We start from the raw sequence: 16,755 nt of genomic DNA on the forward strand, positions 1-16,755 counted from the left end.
CAATCAATTGAACCTTTCCTCCACTCAGATAAGAGAAGTGCATCTCCAGGAGTGGGTGTCACCCAATGGGGTTGGATTGCACTCACTTGTTTGTTGTAACCCTACCCTTGCCTCAATTTAAATGGCTTCTCCCCAATAAAACCCAGGTTGGAGCATGCTCCTTCTCTTTCTTGCCTGCCTTGCCCGCTTTGTGGGAGCTGTGGCTGAGGAGTAGTCACTGAGCCCAATGAAAACAATACTTTCTGTGTCTGCGTCTTTATTTAGTTAGCCCAAATTCACTTGGAGTGTCCCTGATTGATTTAGTTGCGTATCCCCACAAAATATGATAAACATTAAGAAAATATTAAAAGTGGATTTAAGCAGAGGTTATAAAAATATACAGATACAATTCTGAATTGGAAATATGTTGTTTATCTCTTTGGAAGAAGAGTTTCATTGTCACATACTAGACAAGAGGGAGAAACTGTAGCTTTGTCTTAGCTCATGACAAGATAAACAGAGTGTTTTAGGTAATGAAATCTGTCATTAGCATTTAAAATGAACTTATAAGAGAATGAAATCAAACTGGTCACAGTGGCACATGCCAAACTCCAGTGATTCAGGAGGCTGAGGCAGAAGGATTATAAGTTTGAGGCCAGCCTCAGCAATTTAGTGAGATCCTATTTCAATACAAAGAGTAAAAAGGTCTAGGGATGTAGCTCACCAGAAAAATGCCCCTAAGCTAAAAGCATGCAATGGAGGAAGGATAGCATCTTCAACAAATGGTGCTGGGAAAACTGGAAATCCATATGTAACAAAATGAAACTGAATCCCTTTCTCTCGCCATGCACAAAAGTTAACTCAAAATGGATCAAGGAGCTTGATATCAAACCAGAGACAAGGCATCTGATAGAAGAAAAAGTTGGCTACGACCTACACACTGTGGGGTCGGGCTCCAAATTCCTCAATAGGACACCCATAGCACAAGAATTAATATCTAGAATCAACAAATGGGACTTGGGCTCAAACTAAAAAGTTTTTTCTCAGCAAAAGAAACAATAAGAGAGGTAAATAGGGAGCCTACATCATGGGAACAAATCTTTACTCCTCACACTTCAGATAGAGCCCTAATATCCAGAGTATACAAAGAACTCAAAAAATTAGACAATAATATAACAAATAACCCAATCAACAAATGGGCCAAGGACCTGAACAGACACTTCTCAGAGGAGGACATACAATCAATCAACAAGTACATGAAAAAATGCTCACCATCCCTAGCAGTCAGAGAAATGCAAATCAAAACCACCCTAAGATATCATCTCACTCCAGTAAGATTGGCAGCCATTAGGAAGTCAAACAACAACAAGTGCTGGCGAGGATGTGGGGAAAAGGGTACACTTGTACATTGTTGGTGAGACTGCAAATTGGTGCAACCAATTTGGAAAGCAGTATGGAGATTTCTTGGAAAGCTGGGAATGGAACCACCATTTGATCCAGCTATTCCCCTTCTGGGTCTATTCCCTAAAGACCTTAAAAGAGCATGCTACAGGGACACTGCTACATCGATGTTCATAGCAGTACAATTCACAATAGCAAGACTGTGGAAGCAACCTAGATGCCCTTCAATAGACGAATGGATAAAAAAAATGTGGCATTTATACACAATGGAGTATTACTCTGCATTAAAAAATGACAAAATTATAGAATTTGGAGGGAAATGGATGGCATTAGAGCAGATTATGCTGAGTGAAGCTAGCCAATCCCTAAAAAACAAATGCCAAATGTCTTCTTTGATATAAGGAAAGTAACTAAGAACAGAGTAGGGAAGAAGAGCATGAGAAGAAGATTAACATTAAACAGGGATGAGAGGTGGGAGGGAAAGGGAGAGAGAAGGGAAATTGCATGGAAATGGAAGGAGACCCTCAGGGTTATACCAAATTACATACAAGAGGAAGTGAGGGGAAAGGGAAAAATAATACAAGGGGGAGAAATGAATTACAGTAGAGGGGGTAGAGAGAGAAGAGGGGAGGGGAGGGGAGGGAGGGGGGATAGTAGAGGATAGGAAAGGCAGCAGAATACAAGAGACATGAGTATGTCAATATGTAAATCAGTGGAAGTGTAACTGATGTGACTCTGCAATCTGTATACGGGGTAAAAATGGGAGTTCATAACCCACTTGAATCAAAGTGTGAAATATGATATATCAAGAACTATGTAATGTTTTGAACAACCAATAAAAAAAATGCCCCTAGGTTCCATCCATAATACTAATATTACTACTACCAGGACGACGACGACGACGACGACGACGACTACTACTACTAATACTAAAATAAAAAATAAAGCACCAGACTGAGGATATCAAAGGAGGAGCCATCAGAATATCAATATGTTTAGGCCACTGGATGAACATGAAGAAAAGGCTGATGAACATTAGACAGGGTTTCCGGGGCAACACAATTTATGGGAAAAAATGGTAGAAAAGGCTAGAGAAAAAGGCAAATAATGAACTGGATACAAATCAGTAAGAAACAGACAGTTGAAGATATTCAATTGAAACAATGAAAATATTATGAACATTCCCATAGAAAGCAAACTTGAAGAGATATCAGGTAAATTCTGAAATGCTCAAATGAGGTACTAGAAAAAATGCAAAATTTGAAAATGAGATATCACATTGGATGTAGCAGCACACACCTACAATCCCAGCAGCTGGGAAGGCTGAGGCAGGAGGATTGCAAATTTGATACTAGCTTCAGCAACTTAGTGAGACCCTGTCTTAAAATAAAAAATAAAAGGATTGGGGATGTAGCTTAGTGGTAAAGTGCCACTGGGTTTGATCTCAAGTACAGCAAAAAAAAAAAAAAAAAAAAAAAAAAAAAAAAAGCGGGGGTTGGGAGAAATACAGCTTAGTGGTGGAATGCTTGCCTAACAAGATTGAGGCTCTGGGTTCAATCCTAGCTCCACAAAGACAGAAAGAGACATACGGGCCACTTTATACCCACTGTTGGACAAAAAAAAAACGAGACACTATTAGTACTATTAGACACTATGGTTACTATTACTTGTTAGCAGATACACTGGGATAACAAGAGCCCTTATACTCTGTTGTGGGGAGTATAATTAGTGCAGACAATCGATGAATAATATGTGGTACTTAGTCAAATTCAGGATGAGGGACTGGTAGTTTAGTTCAGTAGTATAGCACACGCGTAATGTGCACAAGGCCCTGGGTTCCATCCCCAGCATCAAAAGAAAAAAAAGACAAGGAAAGAAAGAAAGAAAAAGAAAAAAATTCAGGCTGAGCATACACAATATTTAGGCAAACTCTCTTTTTCACACATCCTTGAGAAATTTTCATACTCCATAAAGGAAAATTTATATGTACATTTATCGTGGAATTTGCATTAACTGGAAGTTCAGTGTCCACTGGATGAATGGTTAAGTAAGGTGTGGTCTTGGTGTACTGTAGAATACTATGCAGCAATCTGTAGAACAAAGCCAGATGAACACACTACAGTTACGAACATCCCTTAGGAAGGAGTGGGAAAAAAGAATAGAATTAAGATATATAGAATAATATAACTTGTATATACTATAAATATATACTCATAAACCAATACTTCAGGGTTTATGAGAATATCACATAAATTCATGGATCATATCATTAATTGCCATCATAGAATAAGGGATGGATATGGGGAATGGAAACAAAATAAAATAGAAATTTTAAAGCATCTGATGTACAAGGGAAGAATCTAAACTCGGGGATAGGAATGGAGTAGGAAGAGTGAAAAGGTCCTAGCTAGGTGCAGTGGCACATGCCTATAATCCCAGCAACTCAAGAAGCTGAGGCAAGAGAAGTTCAAGGCCAGCCTCAGCAACTTAGTGAGGCCCTAAGCAATTTAGTGAGATCCTGTCTCAAAAATATATATATATGTGTGTGTATATATATATATATATATATATATATATATATATATATATATGACTGGAGATGTAGCTCAGAGGTAAAGCACCACTGGGTTCAATTCTTAGCAACAAAAATAAAATGTTGCTTAGGGTCTCACTAAATTGTTGAGGCTGGCCTCAAACTTGCAATCTTTCTCCCTCAGCCTCCCGAATTGCTGGGATTACAGGCATGTGCCACCATACCCAGCCCCAAAATTTAGAACTTTCAAGATCAAATTATCTTCACAACCTTTCTCAGGCATTGGCCTCTTCTAAGAAAAGTGGGATTTACTTTTATATACAAAATACATTATGCCCCCATCTGCTGGACCACACACCTGAACAGCTTTGACATGGGGCTTCCCCCTCCAGTATCCATGGCCTCTCTCCTTGCTCCAACTTGTAGATGGCTTCTAATTTGGGAACTTGATATCCTATTAACAGAATATAATACAGGGTTGGGTCTAGCCAATCAGGTTTCAGGGACCTTTCAATGAAGCTTCCCATTTGCTCTTCAGGAAAGTCCCCAGGTTTGATGGAACAAAGAAATAAATAGAGGTGAAAGGGACTGAAGAATCACAGTCAAATCAAGGGTGACACCATCACACACTTGGGATGCCTCAGAGCACTCAGTGGCTGAGAATAGAAATGTCATACTGAGGCCCCTAGCCGACTCATGAGCACCAGTGCTTACCCACTGAAATCAGATGATGGTAGTTCTCCAGTGTCACATCCCAGTACAGGCGTCTCTGAATAGGGTCCAAATGCTGCCACTCCTCCCTGCTGAAGTTCACAGTCACATCCTCAAATGATACGGATACCTGTAACAACACAACCCTGTTCAAGGTGACATGGTCAGCACAGGGGGATGGCAGAAGATAGAGAAGAAATTGTTTTTTAATGCTCTTTTACCATAATGTAACATATAGGGTTTTTGCTAGATTTACCTTTTATGATATGAGAAGTAAAAACTTAACTAAAAGTATTTTGACATTCCTTGTGTACTACATTTATTCATTTATCCATTATGTCATTCTACTTTAAAAATGGGGATTTAAATGGGCTTTCTTTTTTTTTTTTTTTTTGAATACCAAGAATTAAACTCAGGGGCCTTCAACCACTGAGCTGCATGCCCAGTCCTATTTTGTATTTTATTTAGAGACAGGGTCTTACTGAGTTGCTTAGTGCCTTACTTTTGCTGAGGCTAGCTTTGAACTCATGATCCTTCTGCCTCAGCCTCCCAAGTGGCTGGGATTAAATGTATATGCCACCATGCCTGGATAAATGGGCCTTCTTTAAATTCTCTAGTTAACTTAGGAACTAGACACAATATATTTAATAATCAGTTATGTGCTGGATGTGTTAGGCAATGGCAATATAGAGTTGAATAAAATATAAAATGGCTTAAAGACTTGACTAACCAACAAAGGAAGACAGAAGGGGATAATGGATGATTTAGATTAGGTTACACAGAGATGATATGGTTAGAGTTATCTAGAAAGGATATGAACAAAAGTATGAACAAAAGTATGGAATAAGGAAACAATTAAAATACATGATTTATTCAGGAAATTTCAAATAATTTTATAAAAGGGGAGGAATTTATGTAGTAGATTGAGAAGGCAGTTGTGAGGAAAACTGTAGAGATATATTAGGGTTAGAACAAGGAACAATCCTTTTTTTCCTCATGGAGAATGGACTGCCATTTAAACACAGGAAAAGACAGAATCATAATAGTGTGCTTTAAAACAGTAGTCAAGGTACATCATAGGAATGTTTGAAATGGTTGAGACTTGATGATCAGTGTGGAGATGCACTATAGAGTTCATGTGAGAGAAAAGAAAAGCTGGACTTAACAATGGAATGGAGAAGTTGAGGATGTAGAAGACAGTTTTAAAAAATATTTATTTTTTAGTTGTAGTTGGACACAATACCTTTGTTTTATTTATTTATTTTTATGTGGTGTTGAGGATCAAATCCAGGGCCTCCCATGCACTAGGCAAGTACTCTACCACTGAGCCACAACCCAAACCTCTAGAAGACAGTTTTTTTTAGTTGCTGATGGACCTTTAATTAATTGATTAATTAATTTATATGTGGTACAACTCCAGCCCCTTAGAAGATAGTTTTGATGCAATGTTTTAAGGAGGCTGAATTGTGGGAGCAGGATGCAGTGGCACACATCTATAATCCCTGTGACGTGGGAGGCTGAGGCACAAGGATCACAAGTTAGAGGCCAGCCTCAGCAACTTAGTGAGACCCTGTCTCAAAATATTAAAAAAATATAGTTCAGTGGTAAAGTTCCCTGGGTTCAATCCCAGTACAAAAAAAAAAAAAAAAAAAAAAAGAAGGAGGAGGCTGAATTGCAGGGTGAGAAAAATAATAAATCTAAGGCAATATTCAGTGATTGGTTTTACATAAACATGTAGATCATAAACTGAGAGGTTAACAGAATAGGAGGGGGTGGGGAAGAAGATGAAACATTATGTCACATTTTGAAATTAAGGTGATAAAACTTATATGGGATTGTATGACATGGACTAGGATAGAAGTTCTGATTTGGAAGTTCTCACTACAGAATAGGGAATCAGTTGAGACTGCTCAGGAGGAGCACACAGACAGACAAGACACAAAAGCCTACCATACAGACCATCTTTAAACATAGTGCAACTAAGTCAAAAAAACATTAATGGGCTCAGGATATGCTCAGTTGGTAGAGTGTTTGCCTTGCATGCACAAGGCCCTGGGTTCAATCCCCAGCATCACACACACACACACACACACACACACACACACACACACACAAACATTAATAAATGGGATCTTTTCAAAAACCACAATTTTAAAGTTTTAAAAACATAGTTCAGCTGGGCACAGAGGGGCATGTCTATAATCCCGTGACTCAAGAAGCTGAGGAAGGAAGATTGCAGATTGAGGCCAGCCTCAGCAACTTAGTGAGACCCTGTCTCAAAATTTAAAAAAAAAAAAAAAAAAAACATAAAAAGGCTGGAGATGTGGCTCAGTGATTAAGCACCCTGCGTTCAATACCCAGTACCAAAAACAAAACAAAATAAAACAAAACCCTAAAAAACATAGTTCAAAATAACTGATGGTCTTAAGAAGATACAGTTGACCCTCTCTGTTAATGGCAAATTCCATTCCTGTGGATTCAACCATCTGTGGATTGAAAAAAAAATGCTTCTGTACTGAACATGTACAGATCTTTTGTCATTATTCCTTAAACAATGCAGCATAACTATTTATACAGAATTTATACTGAATCAGGTATTTTTTTTTTTAAAGAGAGAGTGAGAGAGGAGAGAGAGAGAGAATTTTTTTAATATTTATTTTTTAGTTCTCGGGGGACACAACATCTTTGTTGGTATGTGGTGCTGAGGATCGAACCCGGGCCGCACGCATGCCAGGCGAGCGCGCTACCGCTTGAGCCACATCCCCAGCCCCTGAATCAGGTATTATAAGTCATTTACATATGATTTAAAGAACACCAGAGGATGTGCAAAGGTTGACTCAAGCATCCAAAGATTTTGGTATCAGTAGTGGGTTCTAGAGTCAGTCCCCTGTGGATACTGAGAGACAACTATAGTATAGTCTAAGAAAATACGCTAGAGGGGCTAGGGATGTGGCTCAAGCGGTAGTGCGCTCGCCTGGCATGCGTGCGGCGCGGGTTCGATCCTCAGCACCACATACCAACAAAGATGTTGTGTCCGCCGAGAACTAAAAAAAAATAATAAATAAATATTAAAAAATTCTCTCTCTCTCTCTCTCTCCCCCTCTCTCACTCTCTCTTTAAAAAAAACATACACTAGATATACCTAGAGCCAACACTAATGAAATTAGTACTGTAAGAATTTATAGGATGGGCTGGGGATGTGGTTCAAGCGGTAGTGCGCTCGCCTGCCGTGCATGTGGCCCGGGTTCGAGCCTCAGCACCACATACCAACAAAGATGTTGTGTCCGCCGAGAACTAAAAAATAAATATTAAAATTCTCTCTCTCTCTCTCTCTCTCTCTCTCCAAAAAAAAAAAAAGAATTTATAGGATATATCACAACTCAATTTCATGGACTCTGACAAGCCATTTCTAAAATTTCTGTGGAAATGCAAATGGCCAAGACTAGCCATGAGACTCCTGATTAGTATAAACAAGGTGGGGAGGACAAGGTTTACAAGACTTTAATTTACAAAGCAATGGAAATTTATGATATTGTGGTACTGGTGCTCAGATAATCCATTGGAACAGAACAGAGAGGACAGAAACACACCCACATATATGATCATGTGATTTAAGCCAAAGCTGTTCAATCAGATAGTGAGAACATTTTCAATAAATGATGCCATAAAAAAACTTTGTGTACAGTCAGTGACTTGAAAAATTGTGCTCTATATGTGTAATATGAAATTAATTGCATTCTGCCATCGTGTATAACAAATTAGAATAAACAAATAATTTAATTAAAAAATAAATAAATGGTGCCATGACAGGTACATACAGGAAGATATTAAAATTTTTTAATATTTATTTTTTAGTTTTAGGTAGACACAATATCTTTATTTTACACTTATGTGGTGCTGAGGCTTGAACCCAATGCCTCTGAGGATTGAACCTAGTGCCTCATGCATGTTAGGCAAGCACGCTACCACTGCTCCACAACCCCAGCTCAGGAAGAAGTACAATTTGATCCCTACTCCACATCATATGCAAAAAAAAAAAAAATCAACTCCAGATAAATTATACACCTAAAAGTGAAAGGCAAAAACTTTTAGAAGACTATCTTCATGATTGTAGATCAGAAAAATAATTCCCAATGGGAAGAAGACAACATTAACCATAAAAAAAGACTGATGGGGCTGGTATGTAACTCAGTGTCTAGAGTGTTGCTTAGCATGTGCAAGGCTCTGGGTTCAATTCCTAGTACCAAAATAAAAAGAAAGAATCCTGGCACAGTGGTACACACCTGTAATCTCAGCTACTCAGGAGGTTGAGGCAAGAGATCAGCTGGGACAACTTTGGCAAGACACTGTCTTAAAATAAAATAAAATAATAGGGCTCAGGATATAGCTTAGTGGTAGAGCATCACTGGGTTCAATCCCCAGTACCATACACAAAAAATGACTGATGAGAGTATGTTTACAATGAAGTTTAGCACTTCTAGTCATTTAAAAGACAGTATTTAAAAAGGAAGAAAGGCCAGATGCAGTGGTGCATGCCTATAATTCTAGCAACTTGGGAGGCTGAGGCAGGAGGATCCACAAGTTCCAGGTCAGCCTCCATAATTTAGCATGACCCTGTCTCACAATATAAACAAAAAGGGTCGAGAATATAGCACAGTGGTAGAGAATTCCTGGGTTAAATCCCCAGTACCAAAAAATTAAAATTAAAATTAAAAAAGAGGAAAAAAAGAAAGCTATCACATAAAAGATAATCTGCAGCACATATTACTAATAAAAGGTGTACAGAATTTCAAACCAGTGAGAATAAGAGTTCACCTAGTAGAAAAATGGACAAGGGATTTAACGGGCATTTTACAAAAGAGGAAATCCAAGGCTTCAATACACATAGGAAAAAGGTTTAACATTTTAGACATTAAGGAATACAAATTAAAACCATAATGAGATACCACTACATAACCCCTAGAATGTCTTAAATGAAAAAAAAAAACCTGACAGTACCAAGTATTGAAGAGAACATGATGCAAAAAGAACTCTGTTATTGCTGATGATGGTATGAACTGCTGCAACCACTTTGGAAAGTAGTTAAGATCTATCAGCTAATGCTGAAGACGTATACACAATACATTGCACTGCCCTAATCTTGTACTGACTAGGTGACCTAACTGAATTTCTACCCTACCTTAACTTTGTTTATCTTTGAGGAAAGGATGCCTGAAGGCCAGAAGTTCCTCTTCAGGTGGGCTGGCTGCAACTGGTGTACCTATGATGGCTGCCAGAGTGACCTCCAAACAATCACTAACTTCATTATAATAAAACACGTGAATATTCCTCTCCTGCCCCCTTTTTTTGTACCAGGGATTGAACTCAGAGGCACTTAGTCACTCAGTACATTCCCAGCTCTTTTTATTTTTTTTATTTTGAGACAGGATCTCACCAAGTTGCTGAGGATCTAGCTAAATTGCTGAGGCAGGCATTGGATTTGATACTCCTGTCTCAGCCTCCCAAATCACTGGGATTACAGGTATGTGCTACAGCACCCAACAATATTTCTCATCTTTATTCATCTATCCCTCCTTCTCATTTTTTTTTTACCTTGTATCTATAATCTCCTGACCATGTGGGGGGCGGGGAGTTCAGTTGATCTTCAAGTTTATTGTCCACTTCTATTCTTAGCCAAGATAAAGTCTCTTTCACTACTCAATTGGTATAGCATCTTGTTATGGTTCCACAGAGGGAAACTGGTAACAATTCCACTTATGGAATATATACATATATACAGCAGGAGACACATTCAACAATATTATTCAAAATATGTGGAATATTTCATAACAAAAGATTAAAACAATATTTTTTTTAAAATTTGTGTTCAACAAATGTACAGTATCTACTGTCTTTATAGGAAAATACTAAGGATATTTTCTCAGCTGATTTTATTTGTATAATCTCTAAGAATGTATCTAACTTATCTACAAACTAATGAAGATGTGTGTGTGTGTGTGTGTGTGTGTGTGTGTGTGTGTGTGTGTGTGGTAACAGGGGAGCTACATCCCCAACCCTTTTTATTTTTTATTTTGAGACAGAGTGTCTTATGTTGCTGAGGCTGGCTTCAAACTTGTGACTCCCCTGCCTCAGACTCCCCATAGTAGGAGTCTGAGTAGCTGCAATTACAGGTGTGTGCCACTGTACATAGCTAGACTGATATTCTGTGTTAGGGGGATTTGGGAATGTATTACCTATTCAAAAAGTTAAATTAAAAAAATGCCAATAGAAAAAATGGAATAGACACATTTCTTTCTATTTCTCTTGCTAAGTATAGCTGAAAATCCAAAACATTGAACAAAGATAAGACTAAAAGTTGAAGAGAAGAAGGCATTCTGGGAAGGGGCTCTAGAACCTAAGGAATGATACAACAGTGAATTCCCTGAGTTTTCTTCTGACCTCAGATATCCTGGACTAGTGCTGGATAAGCTGGCAACCCAGAAGGGCAATGGACTTGGATAAAAGCCCCAAGGAAAGCTTGCTGTCTAGGCAAAGATCTGAGAAAAGAGCAACCTAGCAAATCAAGGAAAAAAAAAACTAGATAAGCTCCCTAATCCAGCCAAGCATTGACCCTCACCCCCATCATCAAAGGCCTAGTGGGCAGCCTAGATTTTCATCCCTGCCCTGGGGGGAATGAGGAATCTCTCCCATACTATCAGTTTAGGCCATGTGAGGATCTCAGACTCCCACCCACACCCACTTTTCCACCAATGTGGAGTTAGAAGAGATCTGGTAGGGAGCCTGAAATTGTGCCCCTAACTGACAATAACAAAGCACCCCTCACATGAGACACAGTGGTGCACACCTATAATACCGGTGGCCAAGGCAGGAGGATTGCCAGATCAAGGCCACCCTGGGCAATTTAGTGAGACTCTGTCTCAAAATAAAATAAAAAAGCCTGGAGATGTAGTTTGTGGTAAAGCATCCCTGGGTTTAATCCTCTATACTGGAAAAAAAGTGCTTGCCCTTGCCAGGGTGTTAAAAAAGGTCAGTGGGGATTATTAACTCCCACCTCCACTTGGCAGTAAGGGGAGAGTCTTGATTTGTAGCAGAACAGTGTCAGAGGAGGTCTTCTATGAATTAGATTTAAATAATTTCCCAGATTCCCATAATTCTCCAAAACAACTAAGATGTACTGAAAATCAGGGATCTTATGAAGAACCAGGAAAATGTGAACTTGAATGAGAAAAGGCCATTAAGAGACACCAATATGAAGATGATATAGACATTAAAATAATCTGACAAATAAAGCTATTCCTATTACTAAGTGGAAATTTTAAAGCAGCCATCATAAAAATATCAGTATCCTAAAAGAAATGCAAAACTAGAAAAGTCTCAGTAAAGAAATAGAAGATATAATGAAAAACGAAATGAAAATTTAATAACTGAAAAATACAATAACTAAAATTAAAAACTCAGTGGATGGGCTCCACAGCAGAATAGAGAAAAGAGAGAAAAGCATCAGAGAACTTGGGAGTAGAAGAATAGAAATTTCCCAATTTGAACAGAAAGCAAATTGACTAAAAAAATGAACAGGGTCTCAGGAGCCTGTGAGAATATAACAAAAGATTTGACATTCTCGTCATCAGGGTCTCAGAAAGAGAGGAGAAAGAATATCAGATGAGAAAAATATCTATTTGAAGAAACAATGGCTGAAAAAATTCTCAAATTTGGCAAAATATGCCAAACTAGAGATTTAAGAATTTGAGGAAATCCCAAAAGTATTAACCAAAGAAATCTATGCCAAGATGCAGTATAATCAAACTTCAGAAAACTAAAGACAAAGGAAAAATTATGAAATCAGCAAGTGACACCTTACCTATAGGAGAAAGATAAAGTGACAGCTGATTTCTTATCAGAAACCATGAAGGTAAGAAAAGGAAGTGGCACATTTTTCAAGCGCTGAATGAAATGAATTGTCAATTCCAAATTCTGTATCTGGCAAAATTATCCTTCAGACATTAAGGTATAATGACCAACAAGTATTATGAAAAGATGTTTAACATAAAAAATTATCAGGAAAAATGTAAATCAAAACTACAAGGTACTACCTTTTACATTCATTAGAAAGGCTAGAATACATGTATACGGGGTAAAAATGGGAGTTCATAACCCACTTGAATCAAACTGTGAAATATGATATATTAAGAACTATGTAATGTTTTGAACGACCAACAATAAAAAAAAGATTTAAAAAAAGGCTAGAATAAAAAAAATCAGAAAATAGCAAGTATTGGTGAGGAAGGATGTAAAGAAATTGTGACTTTTATACACTAATAGGAGTGTAAAATGGTGCAGCAGATTTGGGAAAGAGTCTGGAAGTTCCTCAAAGAATAAACAGAGTTACTATTTGAACCAGTAATTCCACTCCTAGGAGTATATACATGAATATTTAGAATGACAACAGATTTGTGGATAAAGGAAATGTGGTATATCTATACAGTGGAATAATGTTCAGATATAAAAATAAATGATGTTGCAACATGGATGAGCCTTCAAAACATTATTCTAAATGAAAGAAGCTTAAAGACCACATATTATATGATTTCATTCATATGAAATGTCTAGAATAAAGAAGGATATAGTGATAGCAAGTAGATTAGTGGTTGTTTAAGGGTTGGGAGACATGAGGAAGGGTGGGGAGAAGAAGAGGATAGCTAAAGGGTGGGTTTTTTTTTGAGGTGATGAAATGTTGTAAAATGGGTTTTGTAAAGCTGGATACAGTGGTACATGCCTAAAATCCCAGTTACTCAGGAGGATGAGGCAGGAGGATCTCTTGAGCCCAGAATTCAGGGATAGCCTGGCAACATAGAAAGATCCCGTTTCTTTAAAAAAAATGGATTTTGCTACTTAAATTGTCCTAGCCTTGGCCAGAGGAAGCTCTTTCAAACTGGTTCCTGTGTCATTTGGACAGGTCCCATATTTTGAGCAGTTCCTTGTTTTCTAGCAGTTCTTCAGTGATTATTTTGTACTTTGTCTGTATTAGCTCTGGAGTAAGCCATTTCTTCCCAAAGCTCTAGTTCCTGTTAGTAATTATAAATCAAGGTGCACTCATGCCTGGCATGTCATTGTCTTTTCAGGAGTCAGAGCTAGGAATATTTCTTCTTATAATACAATGCCAACTTATAAATGTAGAAATGACAGAATTAGAAAAACACCATTAGGGAAACAGCATAATAATTCATTGTCACAGGTAGGAATCACTGATGCATGCTATAATAAGTGGGCAAAAATATGAGAAATGGGGTATTTACATAGTCTCAAACTAGTCCTCTATGAAACACTTATTAATTACATTGGAAAGTGCAGATGCTTGACAGTACTTTAACCAGGTAGTCAAAGTAAACATTTTCAGTAACAGGACAAATGGATATTGAATGCCTCTCAACACAAGGCACTGAGAACATCGTGTCAACTTTTGTCAACTTCCTGTCAAAAATTGAATAATCTGAATCTAATTGTTTGCTGTTAGCAAACCCAAATTGAAATCTTGTTTTTGAAACTGTCCATGTCATAAAATACAGAGTAAAGACTGATGAGACATGGCCACTAAATCTAACTTATGAAATGTTTTGGATCTTGGATGGGGGGGTGTTGTAAAGGACATAATTGTGACACCTGGAGAAACTGCATGTAAACAGTCCTAATTGATGATGGTTCAACTTATGATTTTTCTACTTTATGATGGTACAAAGGCAATCCCCACACAATCAGTCTGGTCTTCACTGTCAGTATAGTATCCAATAAATTACATGAGATAGTCAACACACTTTGTGTTTGATGATTTTTACCTAATTTTTGTAGGCTAATATAAGGGTCTGAGCACATTTGAGTTAGGATAGCCTAAGCTATGATATTCAATAGATTAGGTGTATTAAATGCATTTTTGATTTATGATATTTTCAATTTACCATAGGTTTTCAGGATGTAACCCCATAGGAAGTTGAGGAGCATCTGTTTTAGATATTGAATATTAAATAATTAGACAATATATACTATATATTAGATAGTATTATATCAATATTAAATTTTTTGATTTTGATAGTTGTCCCATCCTTTTTTTGTGTGTGGACTGGGGATTGAACCTAGGGCCTCATACATGCTAGGTAAGCACCCTACCACTGAACCACATGTCTGGCCCTTTTATTTTTTATTTTGAGACAGGATCCCACTAAGTTGCTGAGACTGGCTTCAAACTTGTGTACCTCTGGACTCAGCTTCCTGAGTCACTGGGATTCCAGCTTTGCACCACAACACCTGGCTGAGAATGTCCTCATTCTTTTTTTTTAATTGTTTTTAGTTGTAAATGGACACAATACCTTTATTTTGTTTATTTATTTTTATGTGGTGCTAAGGATCGAACACAGTGTCTCACATGTGCGAGGCAAGCGCTCCACACCGCTGAGCCAAAACCCCAGCCCCAGAATGTCCTCATTCTTAAGAGATAAACATAGAAGTATTTAGGAGTAAATGGAAATTATATCTACAAATTACTTTCAAATGGTTTGAAAAGTAAAAGTCATTTATCTATCTATTTATTTTTATTGTGCTGGGATGGAATCCAGAACCTGGTTCATGTTAGGCAAGTACTGTACCACTAAGCCATACCCCCAGAACCCAGAAAATTAAAAAAATATATCTGGGTGTATACACACATACACATTCACATATAAATTGAGACAATGAAAGCAAAGTAGCAAAATGTTAATGATTATTGTTTCTGGATGAAGGGCATATATAGTTAAGTGTACTCTTTTCCCCAAGTTCTCTTTAATCTTGAAGCTATTGCAAAATAAGTTACCAAAGAATCAAAGCTTTAAAATTCTTAGAAAATATAGGTGAATCCAAGCATGGTTGTTCCATGCCTGTAATCCCAGCTACTTGGGAGGCTAAGGCAGGAGGATTACAAGATCAAGGCCAGCTTCAGCAACTTAGTGAGACCCTATTTCAAAAAAAGGTGGTGGTGGGGGGTTGGGGATGTACCTCAGTGGTAGAGCACTGGCAAAGCATGTGTGAAGCCCTGGGTTTGATTCCCAGAACCCCCCCGACACACACACACAAAAGTTGAGTATTGGTTTAGGCTCTGGGGTAGGTGAGGATTTCCTAAACAAGACAGAAGATAGAACTAAGTAGCAAAGAAAAGCTCTAATGATTTGACCTAACGAAATGATAAACATTTATTCATTGTGAACTGTTGGACCTTCCAGAGCCCCAGGGGTCCTCTCCCTATTGGTGTCTATTCATGGGTACAGAACAGGCAGAGAGTTCCCATAATTCCTCCCCCAATCTCTTCACTCACCAATACCCTGGAGCACAAGCCTTGAGGGTTTCTGGGAGCAGGACCTGAGCCTTGAGCAACACACTTGAGTGCCCCCTTCATCACCTAAAGGTGAGAGCCTTGAGGGTCATAACTGGATGTATCCTCCTACTGACACTTGCTGGTGTGGGTGCTATGGGGGAGGAGCCTCAGTGGAAGGAGAAGTGTTTATTTACTTCCCAATATGGACATATTAACATATTTTAATATCTATTAAATATATTTTGCTTCTTAAATTTGATTTTATTTATTTTGATTAACATTTATTAATTGTACTGTTAAACACTTTAACAACTGCCTCTGTCTACCTGTGGACTCATAGCCTGAGATGCTAGATGAAAGATCACCCTTATCTAACCCTCCTTCTTGGGAAGTCATTAAGGCCATATACACAGAGATCATGTTCAAAGATCATGCCAGGCATTACAAGCACTGATGGATGCAAAAGGAAAACAGGCAAGGTACACTCTCCATCAATGACCCCATTTGATCCCTTATCCTTTTAAGACAGAAGTTCTGAACTCCACTATGGCTGGGAAGGCAGATGTGGGGTGGTGGAAAAGGACTGTGGTAGGATTTGGGTATGAAGTTGATGGCACAGACCCACCAGATTTCAGCCTCACTTGCCACATATGAAAATGTTTAATTAGCCTGGGCAGTTTCTGCCATGGGGGATGGTATGTATCCCTGCCATCACAAGGACTTTCTTGTCCTAAGTAAGGACTTACATCCTGGCTCGTCTCTGCTCTCCAGCTAATCACAGTGATATCTCCCT

General features: G+C 38.2%; 1 protein-coding gene across 7 annotated transcripts in view; it reads right to left on the reverse strand.

Annotated features, from left to right (window-relative positions):
• The window catches only part of ZNF41 (zinc finger protein 41), a 61,702-nt gene that overhangs the window by 8,799 nt on the left and 36,148 nt on the right, over positions 1-16,755 (reverse strand). For 5 of the 7 annotated variants that reach the window (XM_081277217.1, XM_081277216.1, XM_081277218.1 and 2 more), the window contains 2 exons: positions 4,628-4,754; positions 4,272-4,367 (listed from right to left, as the gene is read on the reverse strand). In XM_081277217.1, coding sequence (XP_081133343.1) covers positions 4,272-4,367; positions 4,628-4,754 — 223 coding nt within the window. Of the gene's footprint in view, positions 1-3,370; positions 3,471-4,271; positions 4,368-4,627; positions 4,755-16,755 lie in introns of all 7 variants that reach the window. The other 2 variants (XM_081277220.1, XM_081277219.1) reach the window with 2 other exon arrangements.

This window comes from Spermophilus citellus, assembly GCF_964194105.1.
Source record: "Spermophilus citellus genome assembly, chromosome: X".
Classification (NCBI taxonomy): domain Eukaryota; kingdom Metazoa; phylum Chordata; class Mammalia; order Rodentia; family Sciuridae; genus Spermophilus; species Spermophilus citellus.